General features: G+C 43.3%; 2 protein-coding genes across 3 annotated transcripts in view; one reads left to right on the forward strand and one right to left on the reverse strand.

Moving 5' to 3' along the window:
• Positions 1–377: 377 nt before the first annotated feature.
• On the forward strand, positions 378–6,487 carry galr2b (galanin receptor 2b). The gene is made up of 2 exons (XM_030089827.1): positions 378–758; positions 5,710–6,487. The coding sequence occupies exons 1-2, from the start codon at positions 385–387 to the stop codon at positions 6,470–6,472; spliced, it is 1,137 nt and encodes a 378-aa protein (XP_029945687.1). The 5' UTR covers positions 378–384; the 3' UTR covers positions 6,473–6,487.
• A 1,052-nt stretch (positions 6,488–7,539) lies between these two features.
• The window catches only part of axin1 (axin 1), a 31,912-nt gene continuing 14,226 nt past the window's right edge, over positions 7,540–25,225 (reverse strand). For both annotated transcript variants that reach the window (XM_030089950.1, XM_030089949.1), the window contains exons 6-12: positions 21,403–21,932; positions 21,149–21,313; positions 20,629–20,877; positions 20,428–20,535; positions 15,916–16,065; positions 14,818–14,963; positions 7,540–7,550 (exon numbers count right to left, since the gene is read on the reverse strand). In XM_030089950.1, the coding sequence (XP_029945810.1) occupies positions 14,837–14,963; positions 15,916–16,065; positions 20,428–20,535; positions 20,629–20,877; positions 21,149–21,313; positions 21,403–21,932 (1,329 nt within the window). In that variant the 3' untranslated portion in view covers positions 7,540–7,550; positions 14,818–14,836. The remainder of the gene's footprint in view (positions 7,551–14,817; positions 14,964–15,915; positions 16,066–20,427; positions 20,536–20,628; positions 20,878–21,148; positions 21,314–21,402; positions 21,933–25,225) is intronic.

Here is a 25,225-nt window from a genome sequence, read left to right on the forward strand (position 1 = left end):
ACTGCTGCTTTTGCAACCTTACTTTCAATTAACTAGCAAATTATTCGCACTACGTTTCACAAACAACTTGAGCCAATTAAACTATTCTTGTCCTATTGCAGTGCATGGCCCCACTCCAAAGGGAATTATTTGTCTTTATGTGTATGCAGGCCTGTCACTGATGATGAAAAACTGCTAATGATTTAGCTAGAAGCTCTTTGAATTCATGTTTTTTGTCCTTCTGTCAACACTGAGTGCCAGAGCATGAAGCACAACTCCTTCAATCCCCAGAGGTTTCGATCTCTATTTTCCCGATATGAAACGTCAAACGCTCCAAATGCTCCAAATGCATTTTTCTGATATATGAATCCTCTCTTTTCTCTCACTCAGTCCAGACCTGCAAAAATGTCAGACTTTGAGGATTTCAATTGGCCCGGAGGGCAGACCAACGTATCTGAAGTCTACCAGCTGAACCCCACCAGCGTCATCGTCTCGGTGGTCTTCTCCCTCATATTCCTGCTCGGCACTGTGGGTAACAGCCTGGTGCTGGCCGTGCTGCTGCGCAGCGGCCAGGTGGGCTACAACACCACCAACCTCTTCATACTCAACCTGAGCGTGGCCGACTTCTTCTTCATCATCTTCTGCGTCCCGTTCCAAGCCACCATCTACTCCCTGGAGGGCTGGGTCTTCGGCTCCTTCATGTGCAAAGTGGTGCACTTCTTCATCAACCTCACCATGTACGCCAGCAGCTTCACGCTGGCCGCCGTGTCTGTCGACAGGTACTTCAGTAATCCCTGCATTTCACTGCAAACACAGCAATTATGTGCTTTTATTTTACATTTATTCTCATGTGTCTTTGCTAGAACCTGTTTAATTTCTCATCATACTTTACTCTGACTAAATGTTTTGACACTTTTTCCTGAAGCTGCTGGTTGTCAAGTTTAACTTTCTTATCATCTTTTGTCCCTTGAAGAGCGACTTGTTACGCAGCAGTTACAAGAATGGAAACAAACAGTAAAAACAATGAAATATCCCACAAAACATGAGGAAGCAATCTTGGTCATTTATTCGGGTGGAGTTCAGTGCAAACTGTTGCTTTGTCAGCAACGTAAAGACAAGATAACATAAAGTACAGCAGCGAACAGGATAAAGTGCAGCACAACACAGCACAGTACACGATAAAGAACAGCTGGAAAAACACAGTGCATCACCTCCTGCTCCTCTCGGATGGAGGAGAACTTATTCCTGTTTTTTTGTGTCCTGGGGTGCAGCCAGATGAAGGCTGCAGGGGGAGCAAAGATATCGCATTCACTGGATGGAAACTGTGCATTTTTTTTTGAAAAGCCTTCATGGGAATATAGTGTAATGTATTCCTGCTTCTGTAGAAACGGCTCCAAACGCTAAAGCTGGCTTCCACCCTGCGTCAGCCTGGTATTTTGAAACATGTCACATTGTTCGAACATGTCCAGGCTCAGGACCCCGGTGAGTGACTCACACAAGGCAGCGGCGGAATCACGCCGTTCATTCAGGCCGGAGAAAAACAGGGTTCAGTCCAGAGGAAATCAATCCAACTGGCAGGAACAAAATGAGACTTGGTCAAAAACAGTCAGAGACGAAGCACTTGGTAAAAAAAACTCGAGAAGAAACTGGACTTCTGACTATTATATTGTTTGTTTGTTTTTTATTGACTCACAGGTGATCATAAATGTTGATTATTGATTGGAAACGACTTCCTTCATTGACTGATCTATTTTAATTGTCACTTGATAGTGACAAATAACTCAAATCAACTCACCTTCAACCTTTATTTTTCTTATAACGCTCATGTTTCGTCAGTTATTCCAAACTGGGATCTATACAGATGTAGTAAAACCCAAAATGAAATATGTATACATTATTTAACATTCGTGAGCTCTCCATCTTGGTTCCAATAAGCTGATATCTCAAAGGCATTGCGCATTTTCAAAGACGAGGGGAAAACAAACATTTCACTATTCAAGCACACGGGTCGTTAATTTAAGAAAATTGTGTTAGTTTGCTCCAGTGTATGCCTCACTTAAGAGAGGAAATGAGAACAACGCTGAAGGCGCTAATTTGTGGGGAATAAATAGTAATTGAGGAGGGAAATTTAAAGGTTTTTATTTGGACTAAACAAAACTCAAAGTCAAGACTTCTGCTTTCTGCTCATGTGAGAACAGAGAATGTTGTCATGAATATAAAGCCACTCCAATTTGTCATCAGACATACAATCTCACAACAATCATCATCATCGTCAAGGTCTCCAGCTCCAGGTGCTTTATTTTTGCTTTTTGTCGTGGCGAGGAGAGGAGCAGGGTGGCGAGGTTAGCTGATGACAGCGGGAGGCGACTTGTGTTTATCCGGCCATAATGGACGGACGTGTCAGAGAGTCACAGCGGCTGACCCGTGTTTCTTCCCTGATGTGTTTCTGCTCAGGTAAACAAATCTGCCAGGCTCATTTGCATGGAGAAGCCCTGAGCTGTGCGGCTGCATGTATTTACTTGAATCTGATTACAAACGTGATCAGATTAGCCACGACTTCTTCTACGGCACCATTAAAAAAACATTCATCGAGGGCAAGAGTGTGCAACCTGCGGCCCTGGAGCCACATAGGTGACCATAGCTTCTGGATAGAACTTAAAGTATTGATAACTTAAAGTATGATCAGTTCGACTGCCTCATCAAAGTGAAAAGAAGATCAGTTTGCGCCTCTGGTGGTCAAATCCATGTATTGCAGTGAAGGTCATCATTCCTCACAGTTTGCAAATTTCATCTTTCAGGTTGGATTGAACTCTGGTGGGTCAGTCGTGTCCCCTGGTTCCTGCGTTTAACACCCCTGCTCTAACTGAATATGCCTGCCGGTGAATGATTTCCCTCAGAGAGTCAGTGCGAAGCATCCATTGTCCTCGTTTGGCAGCATAATCATCTCGGTCAATGCGGCCGGTGTGCAGCGGGCTCACTTTGCTCACTTTGACTATGTTGACTCTCCGGCGGACGCACGAGTCGTTTCCTCTTCACTCTGGAACATATGAGTCAGGGAGGTTAATGAATTTCTGTTGTTTGTCCTTCTCAGTTCCTGAGTGAAAACTGAAAAAAGGAAGGAAAAAAAAAAAGGAAAAGCAGTAGCACACAGTCACACTTTACACCAGGAATTCCCAGCAGGGTTGAAATCACAGTTCAGCCTGAATGAGCAGCATGAAACGCTCAGACTGTGCAGACGGGAAACATGTGACGCTGTGCAGAACCTCATCGTGTGTTTAGCGCGGCTTTGATGCGGCGAAGAAATGCTGTTTGGTTTTATTCAGGGTTTCCATTTGCATAGCAAGAAAAGCAATATTCAAGAGCTGATGCACGCATCTTAGGATAATAGTACAAACAAAAAACAAAAGAAAAAAAAAAACACCCACACAAGATTATAGTGGGTATTCATGCATATTTTGATTTTTTTTTTGGTGGTTTTTAGGAATAAAAAACTCCAATCCTGATTCACTTGTGCACAAGGGATGCTTTGAAATGCATTCATGCTGAAATGCTGCAGACACTGAGAGAAATCTGTCTCGCATTCAACAGATGCACCAGGCTGCCTTTCAGCAGCTTTAATTGGTCCCTGACTTAATAAAGCACAAAGGAGAATTCCTCCTCTGGATTCGACACATTGTGTTGACACTAACAGGCTCCATCCTTTCTTCCATACCTGCTTTGTCCAGCTCGGCGGTTTGCAGGGAGCTGCGGCGGATTTGGCTTGATTGGAAGGAAAAATGGACGTTATGCAACAAGTACAACACAGAGAGACGGAAAAATCACGCCGACATTCAGAAACGGCAAATAAATGACCAAGAATGATAAGAATACATTCTTTTATTTGCTGTGTTGGGGAACCCACAGAATCCACCCATGATCCTCTTGTTGTGACAGAGAATGGCGACCGCTACACCACAGTGTCAGCCTTTTTCTTTTTCTGATTTCTTTCAGTCAGGGTTCTACGCCTGCTTCGCCACACATCGGTTTGCAGTTTTCAGCAACGGCTCATTCTTGTGTTAACGTATTCCAAAAGCTTGACTCCGTCTGAGGCAGGGTCACTGACGCGCTTCCAAATCAGGTTTTCTCATAAGAGATTTGCAATATTCTCAAAACCAAATGAATCGCTCACCGTGTCATTTCAGTAGGGAAAAGAGGGAAATATTTGCGTCCGGACAAATTACAGAGATTTCAGTGATGCGCACGCTGAAAGCGTTTTGATTTTTATATTTAATATGAGTGCATCATTTCATTTTGATTGCGATGAGCAGAGAGGCTGATTCCTGTGTCTTTGGAGCGTGGGCTGGAGTGTCCATGAAGTGCTGCGACCAAGGATGTGGATTGACTGCCCCGGGTAAACAAGGCCGTAAGCCTCCACTATCTGCCCCTCAGAGATCAAACTATGCATGTCAAACAGAAGAAGAATATCATATATTTGACCAGAAGAAAAAAACTATGTGAAATAGTGTGTGTGGCGTCACTTTCAAGAAAATTGCTTCCTGTAAATGTTTTTTTTTTTTTCCCCCTTTGGATTGGCAGCTGGTGTCTGCAGGGTTCAATCGAAGCGCACTCTGCTGTGTTTGTGTGTTTATCATGCACCGCCTACGAGATCCGATCCCACTGAAAAGCCCAAAAACCCCTCTGTTTATATTGCCGGCAGTTTGACATATTTCCCAGAGGTGCTTCCTACTCAATAAAACCAACTAATACCTGTAGAGTGAGTGATTGTCAGTGTAGGAACCTCCAGAGTGAGACATGCTAATAGTACACAGAGGATCCTCTTCTCAGCCTTATTATCACCTTTTTCATCAACAGTTTAGGATTCTGGGTAAATGGCATTTACTTTTTAAACCAAAAAAAAGAAATCTAATCCTGCGATCCTCATATTATTTATTTGTGTGTTGCTTGTTTTCAGCATCTGAGCATTTGTTACTCAATTTTTTTTTTATTGTCATCTGTTTCTAATAAGGTCATTATACATTATATAATAGCAATTTCTGATTCAGTTCAGTTCTATTCTACTCTATTGTTAGATTCAGTTTTGGTTAAGGTCTCATTAAATCAATCAGAAATCCAAATTTAAGAAAATTGGCCATAAAGACAAAACTTGAAATGAAATCAGCTTTTAAGGATTTTTCACAGAACATCTATTTTATATCCAACACCTATATTCTTCACCATTAAATCAAGAAGGAATAAATTATTCAAAATAGCTCTACAGTAAAAATTATACATGAATTTATTAATAATAAATACTGAATATTTGATCATACAAAAGCAATGTGGTTTATCATTCTTTCGTAATTACTTGATTTCGATATTTTACTCATGTTCACGATGCCTATATCTTTAACCTGTTAGTTATGTGGTGAAGAATTTTTTTTCCGCTAAAGTTGTGCAGCGTGCCGCAGCAGCGTGGTGTCAACACTCGGAGTCACGGCTAATGAGAAGTGAGCCGTCTCCCTTTTCAGGCTTTATTACAGCAGGCAGCGCAGTGTAAACGCAGATTCCAGTCCGGGCCTCGTTGTGACACGTCGGCTTGATTTTAATGAGGCTCCTGGAACACCTGTCACGGTGTCTTTTGCGTACAGTCGTCACCTTTTAGCGCGCCGGCTCAACGTGCTTCAGCCATTAGCGGCCTTCATATGTTCGGCACGACCAGACGCCGTCCTCATTCTATTCTCCGTCTTTCAGGTACCTGGCCATCCGCTACCCGCTGCGCTCCAGGGAGCTCAGGACCCCGTGCAACGCCGTGGTTGCCATGGTGATCATCTGGGGTCTCTCCCTGGTCTTTGCCGGCCCGTACCTCAGCTACTACGACCTGGTGGAGTTCTCCAACAGCACGGTGTGCATCCCCGGCTGGGAGGGGCAGAACCGCAAGGTGCTGGACACGTGCACCTTCCTGTTCGGCTACGTCATCCCCGTCCTGATCGTGAGCCTCTCCTACACCCGCACCATCAAGTACCTGTGGACGGCCGTCGACCCCCTGGACGGCATGTCGGAGTCCAAGCGGGCCAAGCGCAAGGTGACCAAGATGATCATCATCGTCACGGTGCTGTTCTGCATCTGCTGGCTGCCGTACCACGTGGTCATCCTGTGCTTCCTGTACGGCGACTTCCCCTTCAACCAGACCACGTTCGCCTTCAGGCTCCTGTCGCACTGCATGGCCTACGCCAACTCCTGCGTCAACCCCATCGTCTACGCCCTGGTGTCCAAGCACTTCCGCAAGGGCTTCAAGAAGGTGTTCAGCTGCATCCTCAGCAAGAACGGGAGGAACAAGGTGCACGTGGTGCACGTGGCCAACACGGTGCCGGGCTTCGAGGCCGCCTCCACCGAGGTGTCGCAGATGCATGAGGAGCACGTGAGACAGAACGAGTGCGAGATGATCAACAGGCCCGTAGCCGAGCCCAGGGAAGCCACGGTGACCCTGAATCTGCCCTTTCAGCCGCCGAGCTGACGAGTGATCCCGCTCCGCTGACGCGCCCGGAACAGACTGCCCTCTGGGAGAGACGCTGCAACCTCCAGACCCCCTCCTCGCTCACACGTCATGACAAGATTCCACCGTGTTTGCAAGAGACAGATTATTAAAATGTTCATCTGCTGCAGAATGTATTTATTCTATAATCCATACATTAGATTCCATCACACTGGCAGAGGGACTGAAAGGTTGCTTACAAACAAAAAAATCTCATTTTTTTTATTTGTTTCCACTGTTTGCCTTACTGACGGCTTGCACTTTGGTTCAAAGTCAGGTTTTATAAAGTATTCCAACAGCGCTGTGTCTGTCCCATAACGGTTGAGAAGTTTGTAGAAATCCACGTTTGTCAGCATCATTGACTTCAAACAGGGTTTAATGTTCAGGTCTTTCCTCCACTTTAATGATAATTACATATAATTGTGTCTTATTAAGCTGTTTTTCAATCGTCCCGCTCGCTCATTATTAGGGCTGTAATGTCTCCAAGCGGGACTCAGAATTAATCGGTCTGCTTGTTCTCTATCTTGCATGCAGATCCATTTCTGTCCTGCCAAGACATTGTTTGTATTATCAACATAAATACAGAAATGATGTAATGCTTTCAGAAAGAAATGTACAAAACATTTCAATCCCATTAAAAAAAAAAAAAAAAAAGACTGGCGGAAGAACTTTAAGAATCAGACGGAAACAGGAGGAAAAGGTTGAAAACGCTGGATCCACTTTCATGTTTTACTTGTGTTTTACATAGACGGTATTTACGGCATGTTTCTGTTTTATGTAAATATTATATATTTGAATTCTATATTTATCAGTGAGTGCTCTTCTGAGCTGATGCTGTGTTTTAAAATAGCGTATTTTGTGTGTTTCCGTTGAGTACTAAAACAGCTGATCTGATCTGTTTCCTGTGAAGTTGTGTCCTACCTCAGAGCTGTAATAAGGACCTTGTTGTGTTCCCTTCGGGTTATATAAGACATCATTTTCTCTTCAGAGAGCACTCTGCGAGCAAAACATTTTCCTTTGCACAATTTCCCTCCTGTGTGTTTACTGTAATTTTGTCCATCTCATATATGCTGTATATTGAGTATCTCTGTTATGCTTTCGAAAACAGAAATTTACACACACACACACACACACACACACACACACACTCACATATATATATATATATATACAGAATGTTTTAGAAACAAATGTATTCTACACTTATTGCCAAATAAACTATTTTCTGTGAACACATAACTGCAAGATTTGATTCTGAATTCTGTATAGCAGTTATTTTCGGAAAAACTGTTGTTTTGCTGGCCTTTTTTGTCCCTTTCAGTGCGTCTTTAGGATAAATCAGAATGTTATTTTAGATTTATCTGAAAGTTACCGTGTTCCAGTTAAAGATACCGTTGAGGGCAGTGAGGCAGTCGGTAAGATAACCAGACTCTGAGACCCTAAAGAAATCCTGGGAGAACTGCTCATGTGCAGCAGCTGTGTTTTCAATCAGTTACATTAACCTGAACCCTATACTATTTGAAATTGATTTATTCTTAGCACTGAAATGCATTTTGTGCTATAGATTTAATAATTCGAACAATAACAAAACAGGAAGTGTACAGATACACTTTTGAAAAACTGCTCCATCATTCAGTTTGAGTGAAATGTGTGTGATAAATGCGTTAAGAGTGAAACTCGGTGATCGTGACTGTGATAAATGGGTCCATTGCTTGCAGAAACGCAAATTGTAGTGAATCATTTCACTCCAAAGCACAATCCTGTCACCACCTCCGTTCACAAATGATATTCATTGGCTTTGGATCGGCTGCCGACAAAAAAAAATCAATCTGAAAATACAGAAGATGAGGTTGTGATTTAAAATCCACGATTTGGTGTGAGGTAAATGTGTCTGACATGAGCTTCAAGTTAATAGAGTTTTCTTCTTGAGGTAAAAGCTCTGCTTAATTTAAATCCTAAAATACAGTGATTTGATGTGTTTTGTTCAGTTTACTGAACAAGTAGCTATGATCGCTCAGCAGGGGAGATAAACTGTAAGAAAAGGAAGGAAAAAATGAATCAGAAACGCAGATGTATGCATATAGAGTGTCAACTTCATAAATATGTGTGTCCACAACATGGATCAGCTGTTCCTCTAAATGACTCCTGTCTGTCTGTGGCAGTGGTGGAGAGAGAAAAATACACCACAGGAAAGAGGTAAAAACGTTCGGCTGTGAGATTTATTCAGAACACGTTACTGATTTTAGGTGTTTTGGTTCTGAATAAATGCTTTTGTGTCTGTAATTGTGGTGCAGCTGTGCAGGGATCCACTGCTGAGCCTCATATTAGTTTTAGATAATCCGGAATTGCAGCTTTAGTTCAATAATCAGAAACTGTGGAGACAAGACAAGATTAAAAACAGTCCTGTTTTTTTAAATATTCAATGGAGAAATTTGTAAGTAGTAATTTCCAAAACTCCAGCTTTTGTTTGACATAATAATACATATTTTAAAGCTTGGTTTGTACAAACAGTGATAATTTGAAACCAAACCTTCAAAATGGTTTTAGTCACAAAAAGGAAAAGTATTCTCTTGTCTTTTTGTCTGTTAAATAGATCGTTTGGCAGTGAAATGTGCTGTTATATTGATTCTTTCAAACAAAGTTGATTTAAACCAAATTCCTGCTGATGAATGAAGTTAAATGTAACTTCTGCTCTTTTTAGCAGTCCCATTTTAACTTTTTAATTCAGCACAATCGAAGCAATCAGACAGTGCTGATAGATTTCAGGAGGTTTTATCAGTTCCTGGTTCACGATGCAGCTGATGCAGCTGCTCTGCATCTCATCTGGTTTTAAAGGGACAGACTTTGTTTCATTGCTGTGTTTAAAGTGCAGTGTCTTTCATTTGGGGACACCCGACCTGAGGGACCGTCAGTCAGATCAGGTCCATATCGGCCACACACACGCACACACACACACACGGGAGAGATCAGGAGACATCCACTGCATTTACTCGGCTGCCTTGTGTTGCCAGCCGCTGCAGAAGTAAGACGTGGTTTTTAACGAGCGCATCCTGCAGAACAAAGGAGATTCCTGAGAGACCGCCGCTTCTCTGGGAGGCCAGTGCAGAGCCAGAGGCGGAACAGACAGCAGAGAACTTAAAAAAGAAAAAAAAGGAGGGTGGGGAGGATGCTAATGAATAAACTACAAGTACCGTAAGGTCAATCAATAACCCGGGATGCTGCACTGATATCTGAGCAGCAGCTGCATGTGGACGAGGTCTGGTTTCAGACATGTGACCTGACAGCCCTGACAGGTTCATAAATAGCAGGAGGTGAGATGTGAACCACGACGGTGAAAACTTCTATAAAGCTGTCGGTGCCAGAGTCCAGAATGGAAATCCAAAGAAAGAGACCGGAGAGAAAGCTCTGTGATGAGCTGGAGCAGGAATTAATGCTGCAGTAAAGGATATTTTACCCCACATCTCCCACACGTCCCTAATGACATGCCTCAATTAAATGTTCAGACAGGAAGTGAGTTAAAACCTTTTTTCTCTTAACGTCAACTTTGTCTGATGTGTGGGATCCCAGCCGAACAAACAGAATACTTTAGATTTTTCGCTGATAAAGATGTTTATGTAACACTGCAGCACTGGGTGCAGCGGGCAGAGCAGCCTCGTTACAGATGGTCGCCTGGTCTGAACCTTCCTGAGTGGATGTTTGTGGTTTTCCTCTGTCACTGCTGCAGCTCCCCAACACAACACAGCGGCTACATGTTAGGTTAACGCGGGTTTCCTATATCACTTGGTCGTTAAAACCTGTCCGCACTTCTCTCTAGAAATACTCACTTTTTTCCAACATGGCTTCTTGGATGAAGTCACTTTGGGTCACAAGAACCTTACTCAGTCTTTTGATTATGAGCTTGATAGACGATCCCTCACGTTAGGATGATAACAGGAGGGGAAACGAGGATCCACAGCTGTGTGTGATCATAATGAGCTGGAGATGAGAAGCTTTGATCCTGTTCTGTTAAAAGACGCTGAAAACCGCCTGAACACTGATATGTGGCTAAGATTCACAGAATGGGAAAGAATAAGGAGATCATGGAGGAAATCACATCAGTGGAGGACTGTTAGCTTCTGCTGGTACACCAGTTCGATATTGTACTGCATCCATCCGTCCATCACAAAGAGAATTTTAATTTTGCGCTGCACACATGTCCTTTTCTCCATATAAATGTGAAGGAGATGAACTCTCAACGCACCTTCTTCTTTGGCTATTCAACGTTTGGATTTTAAAACTAATTTTGTATTATGAGATTCATGATTTCATATTATTCAGCTCCAGGAGGGGCCGAGGAGAGGCCGCCGAGGAGATTACTGTGTGGCGAGTGCTCATCCGGCTGGTTTGATTTGCGGATTTTGAAGAAATAGAAAGGCTTCTCTATAAATCTGAAAAATAAATAGAACAAAATTTTCCAAAGAATATTTTGCCTATTGTTACCTCTTGGCAAGGATGACATTAAATTCTACTGGGTACATACAGCATACTGTGTTACAAAAGTGAAGAAAGAGTACATGTACACATTTATTAAAGTTGACACTTGATGTGAAAAAGCCACAGAAATGATTAGCCCCCCTCAGTCAGGAGTGATTCCAGGAAATTCACACTTGCGTCACTGCAAACCTTGACCAGGTCTGCGGCTGTGTTGTTGCTCTGGAAACCGCTGTGCAATTTGCCCCGCAGAATGTTTAAAGGGTGCTAAAAGGCAGCCGGCGCAGCTGAAAATGAAAAATAAAATGACGTGTGGCGACTTCATCAAGCTTTACAGGGAGGAGGTTTTTGGGGGTTGATTATTTCAGTAAATTTGGTTTATTTTTCTGTGTGAATGAGAATAATTTTGTAAGAAATAGTGGCCAATATTAACAAAAGTCTTCTGACTTAAGATTATAAAACACTGGCAGTATGACTCCTGAGGATTCATGGTGTCCCTGATTGTTGTGAAGTAACTGTTACTGAAGCTCATACACACACCGCAAGGTGTGTTAACTGTATGTACTACAAACAGAGTTAACTCCAAAACAGCGGAGTCCATGGGTGTTTCCTTGGTCGGACTCCAGGAGGTGATTTTCAGCCTGATAAACTGGTGAGTTAGTTTCTCCAGAGGAGCTTTGTTTCCATCCTCTGACGCAGAGACCAATTAGGAGCCCACTCAGACCTGTGGGTACCGACTGAGTGGCATGAAGGAGGGGGGGGGGGGGGGGGGATAACACAGCACTGCTGATACGGTCATTTAGCTCTAATTGGCTCAACTATTGTGACTTTTTTAAAAGTAGGAAGTGTGGATTAATTGGCATGAGTCCATTTGGAGACCAGAGACACGGAGAGTTCTGATCCTGTAGGATTTTTCGGGTCACTGCAGGATCTTTCACCAGATTTCGCACAGTGTGACTTTCCTCTCTTCATTTTGAGAATCAAATCTTCTCATTTCTGTATTTACATCCAGAACACACACCGATCCATGGCTTCTTTTTCTTCTTTTCCTCCCTGTCCATCACTCCACATGCACAGCCCCTACCCACCTCTCTTCAGAATCACCAGGATAACCTCTCTACATACACAGAGAACAGGAAGAGCTCCACCTGCAGGCTGCAGACAGACACTGCATCTGGCCTCCAAATGTATCACTACTCATCTTCTTTTTCTTGTTGTTCATGCAGTGAAAATACATCAACTAACAGACGACTCACAGTCGGAATGCTGGTTTATTGCATGTATTTATTGTCTAGGTACCGTTAACTGGTTACCATGCTAGTTAGTGAGCAGGAACAGGTCCGGGGCGCTGTACGTTACGACTGGGCTGCTGGTCGATGACAATGGAAAGTTGTACATATTTACATAAATAAAGTGGAGCAGTGACAGAACATTACAGTGAAAACACATAATAAAAAAAAAACAAAACAAAAAACACACATATAAAGCTAATCCCTGGCATTTATGTCCACATATATTGTCTGTAAGTCAAGACATCATTAGCATAGTAATAAAGGCACTCTGCTGTTTATTGTCCGCATTTCATTGATTTTAAATAAGACACGTTCACTTTTGGGACTTTCACAGTACAAATCATAACAGACATGACAAAAAAAAATCAACATGACGCCTGCCAGATATAGCTTAGGATCACTGGATGATACATATATTAATCTCATTTAAGTTAGGGGCCTAAAAAAAAAAAAGCAGCTTCTCAAATCAGAAAAGATCATTCGCTGGGTTTCTATGCAAACGACACACAGAAAACGCCATCATGCACTCAAGGACAGCACAGCCCGTCTGTTTTAAAGGGCTGCATATTTACTACACAGCTCCTCTCTGACGAGCGTCTTCGGCACAATTATGAGCCGCAGAATAGAAAATGGATCTTCTCGTCACCCGGCGATCCCCGCCGACTGTCTTCACCGAGAGCCGCTGCGGTGCAAACGCCTCCATTACATTAGTGAAATAAAAGGAGGCGGCGAACGCAAACCCACTGAACCATGTCTTGTTGTTTTTTTTTTTTTTATCTTTTCTGAGTTTGTTTTAGTGCCATCAGGAGACGTGAGCGCACGTGAGCGAATCACGAGCCTGCTTTCCATTCAGCTCACGGCCTTCCTTCCATATGGGAGCGTTATTCCTTTAATATAAAAGGAGGAATAAATAGAAGGTTCCACGTGCGCGCCGGAGTGGACTGGAACAGGAAAGGGGCTCGTCGAGGAGCGCGTTAACCACCTCTTTGGTGTAATGAGATCTATCATAAATAGATCATTTGCACTAAACAACACCTGTCAGGCACAAGGTGTAGCTGCGAGAAGCTGGAGAAGGCTACGGATTGATCGTCAGCTTCGCTCGAGAACGGACAGCGATCACAGGGATGAGGCGGTGTGAGGAAAAAAAAAACAAGAAAAATAAAAATTAGTACGTGTCTGCATCATCAGCTCTCAGAAATACAATCTGTATGTTTTCAGTGCACACACACACACACACACACATGATCAGTAGCAACAGGATGACATTCATGGAACAGGTTGAGGACCTCTTGACCTGCTGTGTGTAAGTCACCAGGTGGAAAAGCTGCTTTTTTTTTTTCCTTTTTATAGCTTGTCTCTGATCATAATGAAGCTCCAGACGGCGTCCAATGAAATGTTCCTCCAGAGAGCGGCTTGCTTTAGAAAAGGTCAAATTATTAATTTACAATCAGAAAACGATCAAAGACTTTATAAAACCCCATCTTACCACAAATTCAACTCAATTAAGTATAATCAAGTAAATGATTTATTCATAATAGTCTCTAATGTTACTTATTTATTATACTTGTAAAAACAAATGTGGTTTTTGGATCGGGGTGACTAAATTATCAATAATTTTGCATAGATATGTTCACAATTCAAATTCTGATTTCACACAATGGATTAGTTTGAGTTTCCAATTTAACTCCAAGTCGCTGCTACATATATGTGGAGGGCAAACAGAAACATTATACAGTGATGCAACCCAGGAAATCTCAGCAGGAAATAATTAGGTACGAATGAAGCAGGAGTCAGAAAGTGAACTGTGAACAGAATATACATGCCTGCAACAAACATATATATGAAATAATAAATAATGAATCATCCACATGTCTTCCAACAAGCACGCCTCTCATTACTGAGCTCAACTATTAAAAAAAAATAAATAAAAATTTAATGGCAAATTGTGCCCGGGTTGCAGTACTGGAAATGTGTTTCTGTTCACTCCTGATTCAGTCCTTTTTAAACAATGTATGCTGAGACCTGGTCAGTAGTATTACAATATGAGCATTCTGACTCAATGGCACAAAAAAGAAGCATTAAAAGCACTTAGAAGAGCAAAAACACGAAGCAGGAATGAAAACAATAAAATAAAACACACACAAAACATCCAACAAAAATCAGCCCTATAAAAAGATTTTCTTCAAACAGGGGAAACACTTCAGTAAGACTGAAATTCTTAAATACTTAAATAGATATAAAATTTAGTTTTCTTTTAACACAAACTGTACACATCTGATACCAATACATAGAAAAATTGCAAGTGCTGTTACTTTAAGAAAGGACGCTTTCTTTTACATCATTATCAAAAATATGTAGCTTTAGTAGCACTTTTGTTCTTCATTTATCTAGTAAACTTTACAATGCTACATCTCACTCCACATGAGTAAACGAGTTCTTTTTTTTCTCCTTTTCTTCCTCTTCCAGTTCAGCAGTAGTTAAAGTCACGTCTGTCTCCGTCGGCCACGCCTCCGTTCCAAATCACTTCCTCTTCTCCATCCGATCACTTTATTTTTTTTCCCCAACATCCAGCTCCAAAACCTGTTCAGTCCACTTTCTCCACTTTCCCGATGATCTTCTCCTCGAAGATCGGCAAGACGGCGTCATCTTCCCGTATCTCCTCAAACACGACCCCGCACTCAAACTCGTCGCTCACCTTCTTGAAATAATACCTGGGAACGGAAACGACGGGGTTAGGGGCTCGGATGTGCTGATCAAAGCTGGCAACCTTCTAAAAATGATCACTTTTAGTCCTCAATATACATAGAATATGCAATAATGTTAACTGAAAGAAACTTTTCCCGAGAAATCTGTGACTTTAGGTTTAAAATCTGAGATGTGATGTCGATCAGAGGGATTCTGGCTCGGCTGTCTTCGTGTTTGAGTGATCGGAGACAGCCGTCACCCCGGCTATAGCGACTGATATGCCGGAGAAAAAGGTGTGAACATGACAGCAACGCCAACGCTGCAGCAAACTGTGAGCAGATTTCAGACATGCCACTCTGCATTGAGCTATTTCCCTCTGCATAAATACTCATCAGCAAATCCATTTCCTGTTTATTTATCTCCTGAAGGCAGCAAGTGCTGTGCAGAGATGGCGCACACGCACCATAATGTGTAGTTTTACAACAATTGTAACAGCTAATAAACTAAAATTGCATCGTCTACAGCAGTATTTATATCTAAAACAGTCAGCTTAGATTATTGTGAAGGCTGCAAAAATATTAATCCTGATTACCAGAGAGCCAAATTGTGACCAATTACTATAAAAAATTCAAAAAGGGACAAATCTTTCAACAAAAATGCATTTGATTGTTTTGACATTTTATTTTTACCATTAAATAAACATAATAATGCAGTAATTTGAGATCATTTTAAATGACATCTAATTCAAATGTCCTGAAAAAGCCCGTCATCCTACTATGACTTGTGATATTCAAATTTTTTTGAAGCTCACCTCAGCCGGAAATACACTTTACCATTTGATTCAGCCTTCATTTAACTGGCTTCCAGCTAACATTCAGCCGCACACATCTCTCTGTGGATTATAGCTCGAAAAATACAATGATTCCAATTTTCTTTCTTTTTTTTAAAATTCTGATAGACAAGACCATAAATTAATACCTGTAATTTCCTTTCTTTGTTAGCAGTTCTTTGAACTGTCCCAGCGTGACCACCCTCCCTCTGACAGTCGTCCTGTACGGAATCAGCTCCTCGCAGAAGTAGTACGCCACCGTGGTGTTTTCGCACGGCTGCTTTTTACTGGCTTTATGTCTGCGAAATGGAAAAGACATTCAACAAATTACGAAATGTGAGACTTATTCAGTCCATTAGCTTCACATCTTCTGTGGTGAATGAAAGAAGGGCACAAAACAGGTGGATGGACCGATGAGAAAACCATAAAAACATTTTTCAATGTAACGGTAAGAAACACAAAAATGCACATTTTGAAAATACAGAAGTACACTGAGCATTCTTGCCTCAAAGGCTTAGACCTGTTTTCCTGTGTGAAGAGTGCATGTTAATGAGAGAATGAAAATCGCTCGTGGGGTTCCTCAAGGCTCCATCCTAGGGCCTCTTTTATTCAACATTTAGGTGCTCATTTACGTGCTCCATAGTAGCTCTGATCATAAATATGCAGATGACACACAGCTCAAAGGACCACATCCTCTTACGCCTGCTGAGTAAGTACATAAATGAAATCAATGTGAGGATGTGCCAGAACTTTTAACAACTTAACCCGCAGAAGAAAGGTTAAAAGTCAGCGTTCATCTTGATTTCAGATCACTTAAAGGGGACATATTATGCTATTTTTCAGTCATGACACATAGGTCTCAGAAGCCCAAAAACATAATATTTAGGTTTGTTTGCCCCAAATTCATCCTTTGTTCAGAGTTTCAGCGGTCCAAAAAGTGGCTCTGAGGATCCCTCCTCGGAACAGGCTGTTTCTGAGCCTGCTTCCCAGTATGCACATGAACGCATCTGTCCACGCCCACTCTCACACACACACACACACACACACGCAAACACACAGAGGGTGGGGGCACAGTCAGGGGGAGGAGTAAAATCTGCTTGTTTGAGGATAAGCCGACCAAACTCAAACTCCGACCGTTTCAGCAGGCATTTTCACAAAATGTGGTGTAGCAAGACAGGGAGGAAACAGACAGTTTTTAAACCTGAACGTCATAATGAGGCTATGACAACACATACTACTATAAGAAACTCTTCACAAAGTGAAAAAAGCATAATATGTCCCCTTTAATACAACAAAACTAGTGTAATTATTGGCTCTAACATGAAATTTAACAGCCACATTAAGACAATAACAAAATTAGCCTAATACTCAAAAAAATATATATATATATTAGTTTTGACTGAACAAGATTCAGAGAGACTTGTTTATGTATTGATTTTCAGCAGGCTGGATTATTCTCAGCAAAAAAACTGCAGCTCACCTCGAGTCCTCACCAACACAAGGAGAATGGAGCACGTCACACCTGAGCTTTAATCTCTGCACTGGCTGAATGTGTGTCAAACTTCAAAATGTCACTTTCCGAATACAAAGCTTTAAATGGTCCTGGATCTGAATACAGCTCAGATTTACTTGTAGAAACTGAAACATTGAGATCTGAGGAGCTCAGGAAGAGATTTACTAAATACTCCCAAGGTCAGGAGAAATGTGAAGCAGCTTTCAGTTCTGACATTCACACTTCTTTTAATTCAGGACTTAAACCGTTATAATTTCCTCAGACTTTCAAATAAACAGTATATTTCACTCAATTAATTGTCTTTGTTTTAATAAAGTATTTGCTTAACTGTATTTCTGTATCTAAACGGTGCTATATGAATAAAACCTGCCTTGCTTAAGGTACCTGCTCGCGTCTGTTGGGTTACCTGGTGGCTCTGAACGGCTCGTGTGTGTGTGTGTGTGTGTGTGTGTGAGAGAGAGTGTGTTTCTCTGTTTGCTCTGTGCTGGACTGGCCACCCATCCGGGGAGCAGCTGGGATTGGCTCCAGTCCGCTGTGACCCCCAAATTGAAAAAAAGCAGGTAAAGGAGATTGAAGGATGGATAAAGGGGCTAAAAACAAGTTAAGACCCAAGAAAACCCACAAGTGCCACACAGTGTGTGTTTGTGACACTGACAGGGTGTAGTTTGTGGTAAAAGCAGAAGAGGGAATGTTCTGGATGGGGGGGATAATTATTGTCCCACCCTGCAGCGAGAAATATATATAGCGGAGGATGGAGGCAGGGAGGAGACATCCCTCCTACGCCCCAAAGAAATCCTGAGAAAACCAAAATACAAAGAAAAACACATCTGAAAGGATTTCAGAAGGACTGAATGTTCATTGTGTTTTTGAAAGCAAGTCAGGATTTTGAATGTAATCATTCTGAGCCTTCGAATTCTCTGGAGCTGGATGAGTCACAGAACCTTGAGTTCTGCTTCATTCCCCTCAATATGAATACATCGGTTAATAAAAGCAGTGCGTTACACACTTTAATGATCCAAGGCTCCAGTCAAGAGCTTGTATTTCTTTGCGTCTTTTGTTTGATAAGAATGTTTCAAATTGTAATCTTTCAATACATCTTGTAATTACATTCATAATTTCGGTCAGGCAGGTCGGGGACGACCAAAAAGCCGCATGTGGATGCCCGACACAGTGACCGCTGCCCGGCAGAGCGCCGCACAAAAAGACGCAGAAGCGTTGTAATCAGATAAGGTCTATAAGTAGTTGCTTATGATCAATCAGTAAATATACGATTCAGCTCATTAACTTTCTTATGAGTGAAATAATCTTCAGGCTGAACGGATCGATTTTGATTTTACAGTTTCATAATTGTCAGATTTGTATTAAGGGTAATTACCTTCCCTAAAAAAGAAACTTTATCTGAAGGGATTTCAAATAAAGGCACAAGCACTTAATAAATTGACTACTACCCATCAGAAGCATTTAAACTGACCAACTGCAAACTCTAGCTCTCTTCTCTGACTCCTGCTCTCTAAAAGGAAATACAAACTATTCATAACATCGAAATGTTAATTTGAAAACAGCCTTTACCCCAAAACAGCCAAACGCTTGATTTACATAGAGTCCCCTGGCTATTTGCACAAGTGATTATTTATAGTCTGTGTCGTTCTTCTTGCAAATTTTCCTGTTGTTCATACAAACATACTTTCTGCACCAACAAACAAAAAGACGCTAAAGTTTAAATTTAAAGGTCGTTATTAACATCATTTTACCGGTCTGATCCATTCAAGACAAAACTGAGCTGTACTAAAATGCATTTGACACTGTTTCTATTTAATTTCCTTGCCTCCTGCTGAGTTATGAATGATTCAGATATCTTGAATAGTTCAGGAGTTCAGGGTTTATATGTGAGAAATTCCGAAACCGGAATAAAAGGGTGAAAATCTCCCGTTGGCTCATCGGCGTTCTTCTGTCAGCGGTTAAATAACAAGTCTTGACGGCAGCTGAGCTCCGGAAAGTTTCACATGTAAAACCCGTCGTGCACAGCTGAGCCGTGTCGATACATAAACACTCCCCGGCACGTCGGCGTGGGCGTGTGCTCACACAACACTGGCCCATCTGTCCTCCAGCAGATGGCAACAGACACTACGCCAGTGTCTCCTCTGCCAAGACAAGCGGGGAATTCTCATGATGAAGCATGATAAATGTTGACAAGTTCATTAAAGTTTTTTGCAAGTTTTGGATCTGAGTTTGTGTTCGATGACTACAATGTGAATCACAAGACAGGAGCATGATCCACTGTCGCATTTCATAAAGATATCAAATCTCAATGAAGATGCATAATTTTACTCAAAAATCTGACTTTAATTGTAGTAGAAATTTGCTAGAAAGCAAGAAAAAAAACCCTTTTATTTGTAGATTACAATCTAAATCACTACATCCACAAAGGCTTTATGTTTCCCTTTGACATCCCAGACTGCAGCCTGACTCCTGCCTGAAGGCATCAGACTTTGATCACAGCTGGATATCAACACATCGCAACAATAAATCACTTCGACGCTCCACAGCTGGAAGCCAGCTTTAACTTCAACCAGCCAGCATCCTTTTTTCTTTTCAGGATTCCAGCGCCGCGGCTCGAAGCGTGGACACTGCGGGCGCCGGAGAGTTCAGTCGGTAAGTGCAGACCGCTGCGATGGAAGCACACACCAAATGCCGGAGTCCTCCGCCGCTGGAGCCATAAAACCTGCCCTTCGGTGCTCACGCACCAGACAGAAACCCCAAACCTGACCCCGTCCTCAACGCTCCTACTGGTCTGCCTCGGCACAAACAGAAAGCGCTCAGTTCCCCGCGTGAGCCTGTTCTTTCTGGTCCTGACGAGCAAAAAGACGAGATGTTTTCAGCCTTCAAATCTGATCTGACATAAAAGATTTGGCAGCACGCCCGCTGAAAACAATATCTTCTTGTCGTCTTCAATCAATATGATAAAATATTTCAAACTGAGAGGAACAAAGATAACACTAGTTGCAAACAAGTGCGAACTCTGCCTCATGTTTGATTTGGAAGAACATAGTTTTGTCTGAACGAAAGAGCTTTGTGGTTCATATTCACAAATGTCGCATTTTATTGCAGGAACTGTAGACTGACGGAACGACTGACGGTAGATACTTACTCCGGCTCGGAGAACTCGCTGTCCGACACGGCGGGCACCACGCTGAGCGGAGGACACTGAGCGGGCCTGACGGCGGTGCGACCTCTCTGGATCACCTCCATCACGTACCTGAGAGAGACGACCACAAACCGCTGCGGTTAAGACACAGACCGACGGCAGGAGGCAGCGAACGCTGGAGCAGCCACGACAAACGGATCTCGCCTTTGCTTCGGCTGAAGAGTCCCGGTCTTAATCTTCTCCTCTTCGAGCCGCCGGCAGACCTCCTCCAGCTGGATGAGGGGGCTGGGCGCCGGGTTGGGGGGCATGGTGGGGTCCTGGATGAACGGGTGGGACGGCTGCACGTTGTTCCGCAGCGGGCCGCCGATGCAGGGGTGCATGAAGCCCGAGCGGTCTGCCGAGCCGAGGCGGGACGCGTCGTGGCCCGTGGGCCTCTTGGATCCCGACACGCTGCTGGAAACGTAAAGAAAAGGCAAATAAAATAAAATAGGAAGGGACGACCGATCCGGTTTTCCCCTGAGAGAACAACATACGAGACCAAATGTAATTTGATTATGGGATTTGATTGAAAGTTGGTTCTGAAATATTTTCTAACAAGTGTTGAAGTTCTCAATTTCCAACTATTTCAGCGCTTGTCCTTTACAGAGTGAAGCCATGTTAAGCTTGGATCGGAGAGAGTGTATATCGATGACGCCTCCAAAGGGTGTTGAGTGTGATCACTGACCCGTACGGGCTCCTCTTGTGTTGAACCATTTCTTTCTGTCCTTCCATCAACCACAGCAAGATCTTCTGGTTTTTCTCCATCTCCTCCACCGACCCCGGCACGTCGTAAGGTCGCGCTTCTTCACCTTTCTTTAACGCCCGTTTACACTGAGAGCCACTCTTGTTTCTGTTTAATTGAAAAGACTGACAGTGAGCAGCAGAAAGAAAAAAAGAAAGAAAGAAAAAAAACATTTTAATGTGAGAGAATTTCCTCACCCGTACCCGGCGTGCTCCATGGGGTTGGATCCCATTCCGTCTGCGTAGCTGCGAGACTTTGAGCCGTAATGACTCGTCTCCACGCTCCAGGGAGAGCCGCCGTGCACGCGCACGGCCGCCTCGGCCTCCGGCTGCTCTCTGGGCCTCCCGGCGCCCGGCTGGTGAAGGTGATGCAGGTGCTTGTGGTGGTAAAGGTGGCCGCCCTCCCCCTTGAACCCGTGCCTGGACTGATGCTTGCCCTGGCCCGGCGGCCCCGCCCCCCTGACCCCCGAGAAGCCGTCCGGCGAGCGCGACCGGGGCGAGTGGCGCCCGGTCCCCGGCGACTGGCAGCCGGGCGTCTTCATGACCCGCTGGACGTGGTCGTCCAGGATGCTCTCCGGGTTCTCCTCGTGAGCGTCGCTGAAGAACGGGGCACTGTAGGTGAAGTCGGCGTACCGGGAGCTGTAGTTCTGCGAGTAGGCACCAGGGGGGAATCTGTGACCGGATAATGAAGTGGCTGCAGACGCCGCGACTTCGTCACCTTCCTCCTCCTTCAACACAAAGACACACACACACACACAAAGCATGCATTTAGAAGGAACAACACAAAATATGCAGTTTCTAAATAGTGGACAACAAAAATGAGGATTTTATTCTCCACTAGGACAGTTAACGCTCTGAGGATGGATTTATTATTCCGGCCTACAGATGGCAGTTTTTCATCATATGCTAATGCGTCTCCCCCCTCCTGCTGCAGAGGCTCGGAGACGGGCGGCGGCATCAGTATTCATGCCGCACATGCTGCTGTTTTGTGTCATGACAAGTGCCGACTGGTGCGGCTTCAGCTCTGACTGACTGGGACAAAATCGCTCTGTGACAGGATCTTATCTGAGGGGGATTTACTGGGCGGGGTGCTGCTGTGGCATCAGTAATGGGTTTTGATAAGCAGGCGCCGCGGCGAGGGGGGACGACACGCAGAGATGAAAGGAAACACAGCAGAGAAGAGAGAGAGTCGGCTGCGACCGGGAACGGACGAGGCGTGATCATTACAAGGACCTAAATAACTGTAAATAAAAGAGGTGGGCTTAAAAGAGCCGACAGGGCAGATAATATATTCTTGGATGAACACTCGCTGGTATCAAAACTCGCACCGCATACTGTTCCCAGTTTTATTTCACGGTACAGATTTAAACCACAAGGAACTGTTTTAATGTAGTTGGAGGAGCAAGCACCATACGGCCGGACTTTCATCTCTCATCTCCAGTCCTGTATAAAGTTAGGAGGATTCTGGCAGGGAGGACGGGGGAGAGGAGAGAACAAAGATGTATAGTGGAGAGACAACAGTAGGTAGGAGTTCTACTTTCATTCCTCAGCCAGCCCAAGTTCAAACTTTTTATGTCAGTCGTTAATAATGAAATAAACCTTCAAACGGTCCTCTTCCTGTAAACTTGCCAAACCATCTGAGTGTTGTTATTGCCCCGCACTCACCGTCCATTTACTCCACACCGTGTGGAAGAGATTCTCAGCCTCTTTATGGACGAGCTCCTCTTTCTTTCTCCGCTCCGCAGAAGATACGACGCGCGGCCAAAAACAAAAAAAACAAAAAAAAACGCTTTTTCAATTGGCACATTTTGAAATCGTTTTGTGCGTCTTTGCATCTCTGCACCTGATCCAGATATGTGTGTCAGCTGAGCCTCCACACAGAGCCGTGACATCTTCAAGTGAGCACTTTCCCACTGGCTCGCTCTTCCTCCGTTTCAGAGTCGGAAATCTTGGCACGCGATCGCACAGGTTTGACTGCCTGAGAGCTGGCCGTGGTGCTAAATGGGATTTTTTTTTTTTTTTGCAATTCTTTGGTCTCTTCTTATGAAGAACGAGAGAGTACACGATCGAAGGTTTTTACCATCCTGATTGGAACAAAATGAAAATCCAACACGAATAAAGAGAGTATCAAGGATTTTATTGATTGAGATGTGCCGATCTGCTTTATAGTGTGTCCACGTTGTTCTAATGATGGACTGTGGCTGTGTTTACGAGTGTGAAATGAGTCAACACTGGTTTACAATGGTGTACAAAAATGTATAGAAAATAAAGGAAGTTTATGTGACTACTCAGCATAAAGAAGAGCAATGAGTCCAGGAAACACTGCTGTGGATCCCATCGTGGTCCAACTATCACGGATTCTTTGTGGCCTTGAGATTAGATCTCCACAAGATATTTAGAAAAACTTCCCTGAACTACGAACTGATCAATATGGAGAGCTGTCATCGGTGTCTGCCCCTCACCAGCTGCAGCCGTTTACGCAAAATCAATGCATTTTCTTTTTAACTTTTCCTCTGACGGCCATCTGACTCCTTGACTCTTTCAGGACAAGTTTCATTTAAAAATTCCTGGATTCATGATTTTTTTGCATGAGAGCTTCCCATCTGACGGGATTTCCTGCGTGGATCTACAAGCAGCTTGCAGAGCAGAAAGCTCATTTCTCATACGAAATGAAAAACAAGCGTAGAAAGGTTGCGAAACACACCGAGCGCAGCTGCATCACAACCATGCCTGGTGTAGAGGAGGACTTCATGTCTGCTCACATTGAAGAGGCCACAAATCACAGCTTACGACGTAAATTACCAGCATGATGCACTGAATACATTTCCTCTTTTCAATTTGACTGAACTGCCATAAATTCCATGTTTCGACACGCTGTGTGTGAACGCTCTACATATCTGGAGAATCTGGAGCCCTGCTGCCTCCGGTCGTGTTGACAACATATTGCATTTCATTATTTCAACGTTGCATCATATCTGGCAGCATCAGGCCAGATGTCAGGAGCAGAAGGAAAAATGACCAGGAACAACAAAGGATCAACACGCTGCAGCTGCATCCTGTTAAAATCATGTCAGAAAAACACATATTTCTATTCTGAAGTACAAATCCCAAAGATAAAAGATCATAAACCTGACTTTATTTATTCATACTGTGTGTTTAACGAATGCAGTGTGCTTTAATCACCGATATGTAATTCTCTTCCTGCTTATACAACATTTCAAGTGAAAATGCGTTTTTGTTTCAGAAAAGTTTCGTGTTTACACTGCAACGTTTTGAAAACGGTGGAAGTTTGCACTGAAAATAATGCATCTTTCACATTTGGCCACTAGCTCAAAACGTAAAATGAACAATCAATAGATATACATAAAAACCGCGGCGCTGTAGTTTCAGTCCTTGCAGAAATGTGACTGAGAACCTTTTAAACGGAGCTCTAAGGGAATGACATCCATTATGAGCCAGATGGCGGGTTTTTAAATCAGATTTTATGCTAAAGACGTTCTCCGCACATTAAGACCATTTCAGTTTTATTACCTCTGATATCGTACTTAAAATGGGAAAAAAAAAAAAGTTCACGTTTCCTTTTTCCACAGACCCGGAGTATTAGCAATCATTTCATCCATGCCTCTAGGTTTCATAAAGCAAAGCTCGATCTGTGTGTGTGTGTGTGTGTGTGTGTGATGGCAGCTTCCCTCCTTTCGGGGGCCAGCCACATAAATCGTCTGCCTTGAGACTTAATACTTGGCTGCGAGTACTGAGAGCGATTTCATTTGTGGTAACAGCGACCATTTCATCACCGTTCAAGTGACATCAAACGGGCGGCTCGCTGTTCCAGGCTTACAAGCGGCCGAGCGCGCAGGTGCTCCATCCGATTCATCGACAAAGCCAGGCTGCTGACAGGGAAGGACACAATCCTCCAAATGATTCATGACTCCCGTTTTATTCCCCATTCAAATGGCTGGCCTCATTAATTTCATTAAGCTCAGGCGGATTCAAGTCTCCTTTTGTTGCTGGAAACTTGAAG

This window comes from Salarias fasciatus, chromosome 4 (genome assembly GCF_902148845.1).
Source record: "Salarias fasciatus chromosome 4, fSalaFa1.1, whole genome shotgun sequence".
NCBI classification, from domain to species: domain Eukaryota; kingdom Metazoa; phylum Chordata; class Actinopteri; order Blenniiformes; family Blenniidae; genus Salarias; species Salarias fasciatus.

Coding starts and splice junctions, on each gene's coding strand:
- galr2b (XM_030089827.1), top strand. CDS start 385: ATGTCAGACTTTGAGGATTTCAATTGGCCCGGAGGGCAGACCAACGTA. Junction 759..5,709: donor GCCGCCGTGTCTGTCGACAG/GTACTTCAGTAA, acceptor TCCGTCTTTCAG/GTACCTGGCCATCCGCTACC.